Here is a 12,436-nt window from a genome sequence, read left to right as displayed (position 1 = left end):
TGCTTGTACCACTCATACCATAATTGCTTAATTAAGAGTACATACAGGGCCATCGGATCCACAGTGAAGTCGATACAGCGACAAACTTCCTTTGAAGCCATCGTTTGAAACAAGAACGAGTTAACTCTTTACTCAAACGTGTCAAAACCAGATTAGACAACCCCTCGACCCGGCGAATTAATTACGAAAAATTATCAACGAGACAAGCTAAAAGAAACAATAAATATGCTAAAGAGGGCTGCATACAAGAGGTTGCAAGTGAGCCCAAAAAGTACAAGATTATCATCGATCGTTAAGACGCTGCTCCCCGACTCTCCCTAGAGAAAAATTAATTCAGATAGAAAATTGAAATATAGTTCTACATATTTATACATCCCTCAGGCGGCGAAATTTCGAATAGGGGAACAACATGTCTGGTGACGTGGTGCAAAATACATAATTAGAGGGTGTCAGGTGATGCTAAATGAAGCCGAGAACAAGGCCTTGCCTCCAGCCATCCGCATTAGGGCCGAGAGAGAACGATGGAACAAAGCGGAGAGGATTCGGGAATGCAAATCCGCCTCGGCAACATTACTTCGAAGCACGCCCACGGTTTTTTTTATAACGCCTTTTCGCTATTTTCACCTGAAAAGTACCGAAAGAAGACATTTAGAGCCGGGTTAGGCGCGCAAATTTTGTTAACCTGGAAAGGAGGGGCTAAAGGCCAAAGCGCACCGACCTGATACTTTCTTTTAAAAAGCTTGATTCACTTCGAAGCGTCGATACGAAGAACCGAGATCAAATTCGTGAAATTCTAGTTATTGTTTCATGACTTGTCGGAGTGATGATACACTCTAGTCGTTTTGGCGTCTTTGAATGAGTCTAAAGACGGAATTTAGCTATCAGGAATCCTAAACGGGGACTTGTCGTAGTGTTCTGTAATGGCAATGGCCAATAATCTGCTCATTACGTTTCTCCATATTCCTCTCCAGCTGGCATCTGCCAAGCAATTTGTGAGCATCTTCATGAATGCACTTCTGGATGCAAGTGCTCGACTAATGCGATCAGAATGCAATCAGTAATCAATATTGGTTTATTAGTTCTGAGTGGCAGCACTAGACAGGCATTACCAATAATTATAGTTTGACCCACATAGAGTCGGCGGCCATTTTCCAAGTGCTAATTGTCCACTGAATTGTTCACCAACGCTGTTACACCCAACTTCCCTAACTTGGTTACGTACAGTATTCAAAGGATGCAGAAAGCGATCCAATTCAATTCTAGTTGACGCTCCTCGGCATTAGTTTGCCCTATTCGGTAATTTCGAACCGATAAATAATTCCTAGCAGCTAAGGAACTAGATACTGTGCAGCGGAGATGCATTATTATTAAATTTACCAAACTATAGCGTCTCAGATAACGAGTTCCAAAGATAATGATTACTTTAGGGGCAAAGTTGCTCTAGACTAGTTGGACTGTGGATTTCGATCTTTAAAACTTCATTTATCATAATATATGAGTGGCTTCGTCGTTAAATTTGAACGCGTCCGTTAATTTATCATTTTTAGAACACAATTGAAACGCTCTTGTAAAATGCTTAACCACTCTTGAACAAGTTTAAAATATCTTCGATGTGATTTATGATGGGAAGCCACCAAGTTTTTTAATCACTAGTGGAGACGGTTGACGACAGTTCGCACATTTCGCAGATTTAATTCTTGCTTCTGGGATTCGGTCACCGAAAGTTTGCAGAGTGGAGCTTAATTAAATGTAGCCGAAAATGGAACCGGATTTCACTTTCGCGGCAATGCGCTTTCCGATGTAAAGCAAAGATAGCAATTGACTAAATCATTATTCAACAGCTGCGATCGAAGAAAATTAAAAACAACGATACGGTAGTTTCGGATTGTGCCGCCGAATAAAACACTTAAAGTTAAGCATGTTATTACGACTGAGAGGGCGTTTTTCCCATTGATTGGTTATCTGCTTCAAATATATTTTACATTGTCCGTACTTGTACGGAACGCACAGAGGCTGCGGGGGTGTTATTTATGTTTCTCATAAAACAAAATCGCAAAATCAAATTTTATAGTTCAAAGAAGCGTAACTTGTACTGTACTTCAGGCGTGAGGGAAGTTCTATGAAAATAAACTTCCATCAATTTTTTTTATGGCCTTTTTTTGTTGCCTGTGCTTCTCCTTTTCTTTGTCGTTTTTTTATCACTTTTTTGCGCGTTTTTTGTTTTTTCGGTATTTTTTAATCGTTTTATACGCCTTTTTTTGTCGCTTTCTGCCCTTCTTTTGTCGTGTTTTTTGTTCTGCTTTTTTTGGTCACATTATTTTCACGCCTTTTTTCCCTCATTTTATCATTTCCTGCCGTTTTTTCTCACTCTGTCTTATTGCTTTTTCTCTCTTTTTTTGGTCGCTCTTCTGCATTTTCTTTTCTCCCTTTGTTATCGTTTTTTTGACATTATTTTGTGCATATTTTTTGTCACCATTTTTGCCCATTTTTATCGCATTTTAATGCATTTTTCTCAAATATTTTATTTCGTTATTTTCATCTGTTCTTAATTTTTTGTCATTCTTTTTTCGCCTTTTTTGGCATTTTGTTCGTCTTTTTTTGTAACCTTTGTGGCTTTTGTCACCTTTTCGTGTCCTTTTTTGTCGCATCGTTTTTTCACTGGTTTTTTCGAATTTTATTGTCACATTTGCCCCTTTTTTGTCGCCTTTTCAGATATTTTTTACAATTTTTTGTCACGTAATTTTGACTTCTCTTGCTTTTTTCGCTTAATGTTGTAAATTTCTTAATTTTTTTTTTAATTTTTTTTGTCGCCCAATTGTGGCCCCTTTTTATGCCCTTTTCCCGTCGTTTTTTGTCGTCTTCTTTTATCGTTTTTTCTAAGTTCTGTTGTCACACTTTTTTCTAGGGTTATTTTAATCGCCTTTTCTTTTTATTCTTACTTGTTTTTAGCCTTTTTTGCCACTCTGGTTTTTTCCTCTTTTTTTTGTTGCCCCTTTTTTTACTTTTTTCTCCTTTATTGTTCTTTTTTTTGTTGTCTCTCTTTGGTCAGTGTTTTTTTCGCATTTTTTATCGTCGTTTTCCTCCCTTGTTTGTAGTTTTTTTGTTCGCATTTTGATACATTTTTCTCAAATTTTTTGTCTCAATTTCCGTCCTTCCTTATCGTTTTTTTTCATTTTTTTATTCCTTTTCTTTGCGCTTTTTTGTCGTGTTCTATTGTCACTTTTTCTGAATTCTTTTGTTTTTATTAGTCACACTCTTTTTCTAGCATTTTTTTAATTACCTGTTATTTTTTTGTCATTTTCTGCATATTTTTTGTGTTGTAATTTACATCCCTTCTTATTTTTTTTATCACTCATTTTTCGTCATTTTTGCCACTCTTACTTTTTTTTGTCTTTGTTGTCTCTTTTTTGTCTCCTATATTGTTTCCATTTTTTTGTTACCTCTTTTTTTGACAGTTTTTTCGCATTTTTTTATGATCTTTTTCCTCCTTTGTTAGTCGTTTTTTGTCATTATTTTTTGAGCATTTATTGTTAACTTTTTTTGTTCGCATTTTGATACATTTTTCTCAATTTTTTTTGTCTTATAATTTTCATCCTTTCTTATTGTGAAAATTAGAAATAAAAAATTGTAAAATCGAAAATCCGAAACATCGAAAATTAATACATAACCCGATTTGCACAATAGTAAACAATAACAATTTTATTTTGTCACAGAATTAAATAAATGAAAAATTCAAAAATCAAAAAGTTGTAAAATTGCAAAATGTACTCAGAAACAAAAATGGTAAATCAAAAATTTAAAGACAAAAAATTGAAAATCTAGAAATAAAAAAAATCGAAAAAATGTAAAATATCAAGATTAAAACCTGGGAAAATCGAGAAATTTCAAAATGAAAAGGACGAAAAGGGACAAAAAGGACGATAAGGACGAAAAAGGAGATAAAAGGACGAAAAGAACGAAAAAGGACGAAAAAGAACGATACAGGACGAAAAGGCCGGAAAAGGACGAATAAGAACGAAATGGACGAAAAAGAAGAAATGGACGAAAAGGACGAAATGGACGAAAAAGGACGAAAAGGATGAAAAGGACCAAATAGGACGAAAATGACGAAAAATGGTGAAAAGGACGAAAAGGACTGAAAAGGATGAAAAGGACGAAAAAGGACGAAAGAGGACGAATAAGGACGAATAAGGACGAAATGGACGAAAAAGGACGGAAAGGACGAAAAAGGACGAAAAAGGACGAAAAGGACGAAAAGAACGAAAAATCGGAAATTTAAATTAATGCATGTGTGATTCATGAACCCGTGTCGAGTTTCCACTCTAGATATCCAGATTTTTGAGAAAAAAATCAAAATTCTAAAACCGAATGCTCTGAAAACTTGTAAGCTTTTGAAGATTATGACGTCATTTTATAATTTTCCAGAACAAATCTTCTTTAAATTTTATAGAATTACATACTTCATGTATAGGTAATTTAGAATTCGTATTGAGTTTTTCCCCTAAACATCGAGATTTTTTGGAAAAAATTCAAAATTGTATTGTACAATTTAACTTTAAAATGACAAAAGCGAATGTACTGAAATATACCAAACGTTTTAGGATTATAGGAAAGATGACTCATCATTAATCAAAATTGGTTCGAATAAGGCCTTCCCAAAAAATTATGACGCCACAAATGTTCTTTAAATTTTATAAAATAACATAGTCCTGCATGTGTGGTTTATGAATCCGTGTTGACTTTTTGCCCTTAACATCCAGATTTTTGGAAAAAAAGTCAACATTGTATAACAATATTTTACAATTTAACTTTGAAAGTGCAAAAACCGAATGCTGCGGTGTTCAAAATTAACCACAAAAAAAACCATTTGAAATTTAGGTTGGCAACAATGAATTTTTTAACTCAAGCACCACATGGAATTGGTAGATTTCGTGGCGCCAGATTTAAAATGTGGGGAAAATCAAATTTCCAGATGTGATACAAGTAACAGGTAGAGAATTTAGTGAATAAAAAAATGGTCTGTTTGAATATATTTTTGTTTAAATGCATTTTTCAGGTGTTTGATGTTAGTTCCTGTTAGAAAGAGCGGGAATTTTGAAATTTTACATAGAATACAAATTAAATAAATAACTAGCTAAGATAAGACAGATTTTGACAAATGACATTCTGTAAGAAAATAAAGGGCGGGTGGGCGGGACTGGTAATTGATAAGATAAGACTGATTTTCGCACTTTTGAGATGTTCAACCACTTTTCAACTATTTTTGAAAATTTTTGTTTCTGATTTTTTTATTTTCTTTTTTTTTCAATTTTCATATTTTCAATTTTGGTATCTTGCTCTCTATTTTCTTCGAGGATATGTCATTTGCCAAAATAAGTCTTATCTTACCAAGTACTAGTCCCACCCACCCGCCCTCTCGTTTTTAGAGGGTATCAGTCTTTATCTTACCCAATAGTAGCTAAGATAAGACAGATTTTGGCAAATGACTATAAGAAAATAAAGGGCGGGTGGGCGGGCCTATTACTTGATAAGATAAGACTGATTTTGGTAAATGACAAACCTTGTAAGAAAACACAGGGTGGGTGGGCGGGGCTAGTTATTTTTAAGATAAGACTCATTTTTGCACTTTTGACATGTTCGACCACTTTTCAACTATTTTCGAAAATGTTTGTTTCTGTTTTTTATTTTCTTTCTTTTTTTTCAATTTTTTAAATTTTCAGCTTCTAGATTTTTCTTCAACAATTACACTTTTTCTAGTTTTCATTTCAAATGTACAACTAATAATTATAACTTCAAAAATTGTTCACTTTTTTAATTTTAGGATCTTGCCCTCTATTTTCTTCAAGGATAAGTATGTCATTTGCCAAAATCAGATATATGTTACTAAGTACTAGCCCCGCCCACCTCCCTTTGTTTTGTTAGAGGATATGTTATTTGCCAAAATCAGTCTTATCTTACCAAGTACTTGCCCCGCCCACCCGCCCTCTCTTTTCTCAGAGGGTATGTCATTTGCCACAATCAGTCTTATCTTACCCAATACTAGTTAAGATAAGACAGATTTTGGCAGATGACATTCTATAAGAAAATAAAGGGCGGGTGGGCGGGGCTAGTACTTGCTAAGGTAAGACTGATTTTGGCAAATCACATACCTTGTAAGAAAATACAGGGTGGGTGGGCGGGGCTAATAATTGATAAGATAAGACTGATTTTGGCACTTTTGATATGTTCGACCACTTTTCAGCTATTTTCGAAAATTTTTGTTTCTGTTTTTTTTTTCTTTCTTTTTTCAATGTTCCATATTTTATACATTTTTTTTCAATTTTTTAAATTTTCAATTTTTAGATTTTTTCATTTTTCGTTTCTTCAATTTTTGAACTACTTAAATCTTGAAGATATTTTAAGATTCTTTTATGCGTTTTCTTCGACAATGAGGACACAAAATCAACTAAATTTCATTTTCTTTTAACCGCTGATGCTTGTAATCTGAACATCGAATTTTGTCGAAGTATAAACATAAACAGTCGAAGTTAAGCATATAGAATTTATTGGACTATATACTTCAAGGACGAGGGGAGTTCTGTCAAAATAACCATCTACAATTCTTGATTAGTTTTGTTTTCTTGATAGCGTCATCAAAATTCCAAAAACGACATTTTTTTTTCAAAACGCCAATGTTGCTGGCAAAACTGAAAATGATAATAGTGATAATATCCAAACAACATCTCTATACAGTTTCACAGGGCCCCACTTTGTAAATTTCCCGGTGAACCTCCCATGTACTCAGTCCGACACTGGTTTCGGTGTGAAAATTCTGACCCCTTGAAGTGTGGTGGTTGTTTTACTTTTAACAGGTCGGCTCCCGCTTGTTTGTCGGAGTCAAGTTTTATACAGGGTTTCTATAAATGATTATAGGGTCGAAGTAGGCACCAGAAGCGTGCCGCCTATCACTTTATATGGACTTTACTAAATGCCCCACATGTTCACTCTCTTTTTAATTACAAAAATGTTCATTCTTCGTTAAAGACAGAAAGACAGTAAACCTTGTACTCAATTTATTATATCATTACGCTGGATCACAGTCTATTCTTAAGCTAATCCATAGTTTTTGCCGATTTCGCTGTCAGTTACAAAAATAACCAACTGGTCGAATTATTCCGAAAATGTGCGATGATTTATCGTGACCATGGCTGCTGGAGAGCGTCGACTTTTACTTTTTCTCCGAGTTCCGCAAACCATCCTCAAGAATCCATTTACTATCTATCCTAAATCAAACATTGCAGAATGCCAAACGTTCAACGGCGCCTTATTTCTTCCGATGATTTATCGATCATTAGCGTTGTCTGTCCGTGAGGCCGATGAAAAATTGCCTAAATTTAAGTTTTAATGACATTTTAAATCACGTCTAAGTGTGTTATATTTTTATGATTTGTAAACGAACGAAATAAAAAGTTTCAAACTAATCAGCATGTGTACTTGGCATGTTCGACAGGCTCAGCGTGTTATTTGAAGAAGAGTCCATGAAAATTTTAATTTCGAGCCATGCTGCGTTCAAGAGAAGACTTCATACTGAGATGTTGAAACTGGCGCTCATTAATTACCTTGAAGTGTATAAATAAAACGCGACAATGTTGATGATAACATTTGTGTGATTTACATATTAATGTGGGTGAGAATGAGTTAATACTGCAATGGTGGAAATAAATAAACCTTTCGAGGATACTAGAATGTCGCCGACATGATGGGTAGTTCTATGAGTTGGTGGGGCGGAGGAACGTCTGCGTTTAATTGTTGATTAATCGGGTCAGAATCCCAAACTTCCAAATCGAGTGAAAACAAACCATCCGACGATTAGTGCGCGACAGGAAGAGATAAATAAAACCTGCTGTTATCTCTGTAACGTCAGAGCGTCAGCAGGTGGAATAATTTTAATTGCCTGGCATTGAAAGTGTAGAATTTCTAGCGGGCTTATCGTGTCTTACATCTTCATTTGGAAAAAGTTCAAGAAAGCATTTCTGTATCTGTTTGCCCTCCTTCCTCCGTCTGTCATTGTCAGGCCGGCAGCGGAAAAATCACGTCGCTGCCGCGGCAAAAAGGGTAAAAACTACCTTAAATATTTCACAAGTTAGTTTCAGATAAATTGTCTCATGAAATATACAAGCAACGGCTTTTATGGCGCGGAAAGAAGCCACTACGGCTCTCTGTGACCCGGCAATTGTCTTAAAGCACACTGTTTAAATCAACCTCAATTAAAATTATTCTCTCACATTATTTTGGTCGAACGTGTCGTCTCGATGCGGCGGAAAAACTTTTATTAAGTATAAAACAGTTTCGCTTTAATGAGCTGACGACTCCGGGTTTAACTAGAAAGATAATTATCGTCGCCGGCTAATGGCTACATTTTTCTTCTGTACTCTTTTAAATGTTTACGGAAGTTTCTAATGAGAAAATCTATCACGCCGCGAATTAAAATCGAATAATATTTAAACTGGATCGGGCAGGCGAAATCCTATTACTACGTGACATTATCAGAAAAATAAGAGGAATTACGAAAAATCCAGCTGTAGCGACACGAGAGTGAATCCCATTAACAAGAGCGAGTACGGAAAATGAGATTATTACTGGTGCTTTTTAAATAGAACGACTTCTTAATTACTAACAACATGCGCCGAGGGGCGAGAATGGAACGGGTTCTCTAGCAAGCTCCAATTTTCTTTATTTCATCAACTCGTCTGATTACCACTGAAGCGGGGAAAATTAACAGTTCCACGAAAAAAGCCCTCTGATTGGCGACGCTGAAAAAGTGTCCTCCACTTCAACTCATCCACCACGATGCACTAAACCAAATTTAAATTTCGCCGTCTGCTAAATGAGTTAAAAACTATAACTAGCACCAAGTTAACACAAAAGCTCACTTAAGTTGGGTTTCAGCAATTGTTGCGTTGATCGGTGAATAATAATCGGCGTGGGTAAAACTGCTTTGCGTATGGGTTTATTTTGTAACAATATTTTTTAGTCATCGGGAATCAAAAAAAAGATCACAACACAGTGTGAGACGACTTTTTTATTATTATTTTTCCTTAGTAATAAAATTCTTTGCCTCGTGTGTAGTAAATTTAATTCCGACGCAAAATAGCGCCTTTGTCGTGTTTTATAAATCCAGCATTCTGTTGCATCCGACGGACTTCATATGCACATACGTGGAGCAATCCTGCCATTTCGCCTCTAATTAAATATTTAATTATAAACCAAACGGTCGGTTCGTTCATAATTCGGTCAAACATTTCAAAGTTAAATGAAGTCTGACTGCAAAAAAATGCAATTATCTCTATCCGTTTCGAATTCACGACTGCGAAAACTTCAGGAATTTAAACATTTAAGGGCCATTACATCAGAAAGCAGGAGATAATTTGATTTAGGTAACGAACTTAACAACATTAACAATCTTTAAAGCGCTTTCTAATGACGCATTACTCAACTATCTTTTGCCAACCCATTCCCCCGACTCCGAAAAAAGAAAAACACTAGTGTCACTCGTTGTGCGCTTTTTAAAGGTAAGTGTAACTGCGTTAGCGCAGAATTGAATTATATTCGTACGCTTCGACGTAAAAGCGCTTTTAATGTATAAATTCTAAATTTGCGCCGAGGTGGATTCGAAACGTTTGAAGGTAATTTTGTTTGTTTTTTCGCGAATGTGGCGGAGCGGTAAACAAGAGAACAAGTCCTCGCAGGCTTATTGAGGTCTCATTTATCAGCGGCGTGAGCTATTAATTACAATTATCACATAAATAACAAACCACTTTTCGAATTTTTTAGCTATGAAACCATTCATTTTGTTTAGGAAGGTGATATATTCGGGATTAATTCAGCTTATTAGTCTTAATTAAAAGCGCTGTTGTGAGTAATAATTACAACCGGCACGCCAACACCTCGCGGGAGAGCCAGGCCCCAAGAAATGCTGAGCTACTTCAGACACGAAGACACCCGAATTAGCATATCCAGAAGGTGTCGATAACTCAAACGTAACGACAAAACTCAAACGGACTGAAATCTGGACAACGTGGAGGACGTTCTATATAAGTATATATACTTAGTGGTGCCACCACATGTGCCGTTACCTAGTGTTGACAAAACAAAAAGTGAGAAGGGATCAATAACTCCCATCGAAACAGATGAAAAAATTAACTGGCTTTCCCCCGTCCGTGATTTGGAATGTGTGGTGCAGCTTAACACTCCGTTTTTCTGGACGCTCATCCGTGCAGATGGATGGTAATTTTAAATCGAACAAAACATGACAGTCAAATTTCCTCTTTATCTCCGTGACACCGCCGTCCTCGCTAATATATTTAATACAGCACAATATGCGATGCCATTGACGTACGAGAGCTAATCTCCTGTTGACGTAAACCTCTCAAGTGAAAATCGCCATTCCTATTTAAATCATAATCAAATGACGGGACGGAATACCTGCTCAAAATCATGTCGTATTCACGAGTCGATTGACCCTTGCGTGAAAACACGATTAATCCATTTACGGATCGGGTGTCATCAGAAATGACGTTTGTCGATCAGATTTACTAATTAATTAATGGGAGGAAAGTTTACTTGTTGCGTGGAGGGTTGTAAAAAGCGGGTAAAACGTCCAGTATCTCGGGATGTCTTTCTGGAGCCGATATCGGTCTTCAATCCTCGAGGCATTGACAAGTAAAAGTCCGGGATTTGGAAGATTCGGATATCTGAAAACTATTGGCTTTGCCGGTAATCTGACAATCCCCTGTTCAGGGAAATAGTCCGGTAACTCACTTTTCAAACTAACGGACTGAGAGATGTGTACGAAAATCTTGTTATCGCTCTGACCGCCTAAGACCTAATTTCGTTTTCTTCGGAATAATAACGACATGTCCGGAAGGAAGTTATTCTTATAAAATGTTTTTAACTCGACTGTGCTTGCTACGTACTGCATCGAACACGAGGTTTGAATTTTGTTGCCAGGGATAAAAAGTCCAGACGGATTCATAAACCACAACTACAGGAGTATGTTATAAACGTATTATAATCAAAATTGGAATCTTCTGACGCATTTACGAAGTTGTTGTGTACAATCAACTTGAAAAAACCGCATTAAAACATAATTGGCTACTTTAATACCCTATATTCTGCTATCGTATAATTTCTTTGTGTTTTATAGTCTTAGTTATATCGTAAACGTTTAATCGAATGGTATGCTCAGTTCATATGTGAGATTTGTTCCGAAAATCACCTGAATATTGATGACAAGATGAAAATTCTTTTTGCTACATATAAAACTGTACCATTTGTCCTAATGGTATTATTAAACGAATCTACAGCAACTTATATGGTACATTTTGATTTGTGTATCAAAAATACCACAGGACGTTGTACCGAAATAAATGTTGAATCACCACCTTATCTTCCGAACAATGTACCAATAGTTTTTTTAATCCATGGATGGACTTCAGATGGTAGCGCCTCCTGGTACGACTCAACAATAGACGCTCTATGGCAAACCAATGACCAATATCATTTTATTAAAGTCGACTGGTCCATTCGCTCAAAAACGATATATATAACAGCGCAGTCTGCTGTTGACGAAGCTGGTAATTTTTTAAATTATCAACCACCCTTGAACTTCGTCTTTGTTTATTTTAGGTATCATTATCGCCAACTTCATCGTCAAACTAAACAACACTTATTCAGTCCCTTTTGAAAACATTCTGGAAATCGGTTTCTCCTTGGGTGCACAAGTCGCGGGTTTTGCAGGAAAAGAGGTTCAAAAGTTAACCGAAAAAAAGATTTCTCGAATTGTGGCTCTAGACCCAGCTGGTCCATTGTTTGACGGTAGACCAAAAGAGGAAATGCTGAATCCAAATGACGCCGAAAACGTGGTCGTTATTCACACTAACGGTGGTTTTGCTGGATATGTAGACGATGCTGGTACTATTGACATTTTCCCAAATGGTGGATCGTCCCAACCTGGATGCACAGTAGCTCTTCTAAGAAACATATTAAAGTTGTCTGAAACGAGTTAAGTTAACGTTGTTTGTCATCTTAAAGTATAACAGTGTGAATTTTTAGTTGGTTGTAGCCATTCTAGAAGTTACAAATTGTTCGTGGAAGCTCTACTCCATCCAGATAAGTTTCAGGCGAAGAAATGTTATAACTGGATTGTTTATCTCATAAGTGAGGATCTTTGCGAAGATGAGACTGTAACGTTGGGGGATTTGACAACCACTGCGACTGGGAAGTATTATCTGAAAACCGAAGACGAGCCTCCTTATTATTAGTGAAAGTGGGTTACCAGTATTAATTTGTTTGTGAGCACGTTTAAAAAATTCTGTTCGATTTGTCAGCCACATAAAGTTCTCGCAAAGTGTTTCATTTCCATATTTGTCCCCGATCAAATATTTAATGTACTGGT

The 12,436-nt window shown here is 36.2% G+C and overlaps 2 protein-coding genes across 2 annotated transcripts in view; one reads left to right on the top strand and one right to left on the bottom strand.

Annotated features, from left to right (window-relative positions):
- LOC135127253 (semaphorin-2A) overlaps positions 1–12,436 on the bottom strand; it is a 917,845-nt gene that overhangs the window by 240,319 nt on the left and 665,090 nt on the right. The gene's annotated exons all lie outside the window — the stretch shown is intronic.
- LOC135126801 (lipoprotein lipase-like) lies at positions 11,321–12,331 on the top strand. Its single transcript, XM_064052952.1, has 3 exons — positions 11,321–11,615; positions 11,668–12,042; positions 12,094–12,331. The coding sequence occupies exons 1-3, from the start codon at positions 11,321–11,323 to the stop codon at positions 12,300–12,302; spliced, it is 879 nt and encodes a 292-aa protein (XP_063909022.1). The 3' UTR covers positions 12,303–12,331.

This window comes from Zophobas morio, unplaced genomic scaffold (assembly GCF_036711695.1).
Source record: "Zophobas morio isolate AGI-343-1 ecotype UQ-CSIRO unplaced genomic scaffold, CSIRO_AGI_Zmor_V1 ptg000011l, whole genome shotgun sequence".
Lineage (NCBI taxonomy): Eukaryota > Metazoa > Arthropoda > Insecta > Coleoptera > Tenebrionidae > Zophobas > Zophobas morio.
Note: the sequence above shows the minus strand (reverse complement) of the source record. Positions and strands in the feature narration are given on the sequence as shown.

What these genes read in the sequence shown, in the direction of transcription:
- LOC135126801 (XM_064052952.1), top strand. Translation starts at nt 11,321, where the DNA reads ATGGTATTATTAAACGAATCTACAGCAACTTATATGGTACATTTTGAT. An exon ending in GTCTGCTGTTGACGAAGCTG is followed by an intron (nt 11,616 to 11,667) that starts GTAATTTTTTAA and finishes TGTTTATTTTAG; the next exon opens with GTATCATTATCGCCAACTTC. An exon ending in ATTAAAGTTGTCTGAAACGA is followed by an intron (nt 12,043 to 12,093) that starts GTTAAGTTAACG and finishes GTGAATTTTTAG; the next exon opens with TTGGTTGTAGCCATTCTAGA.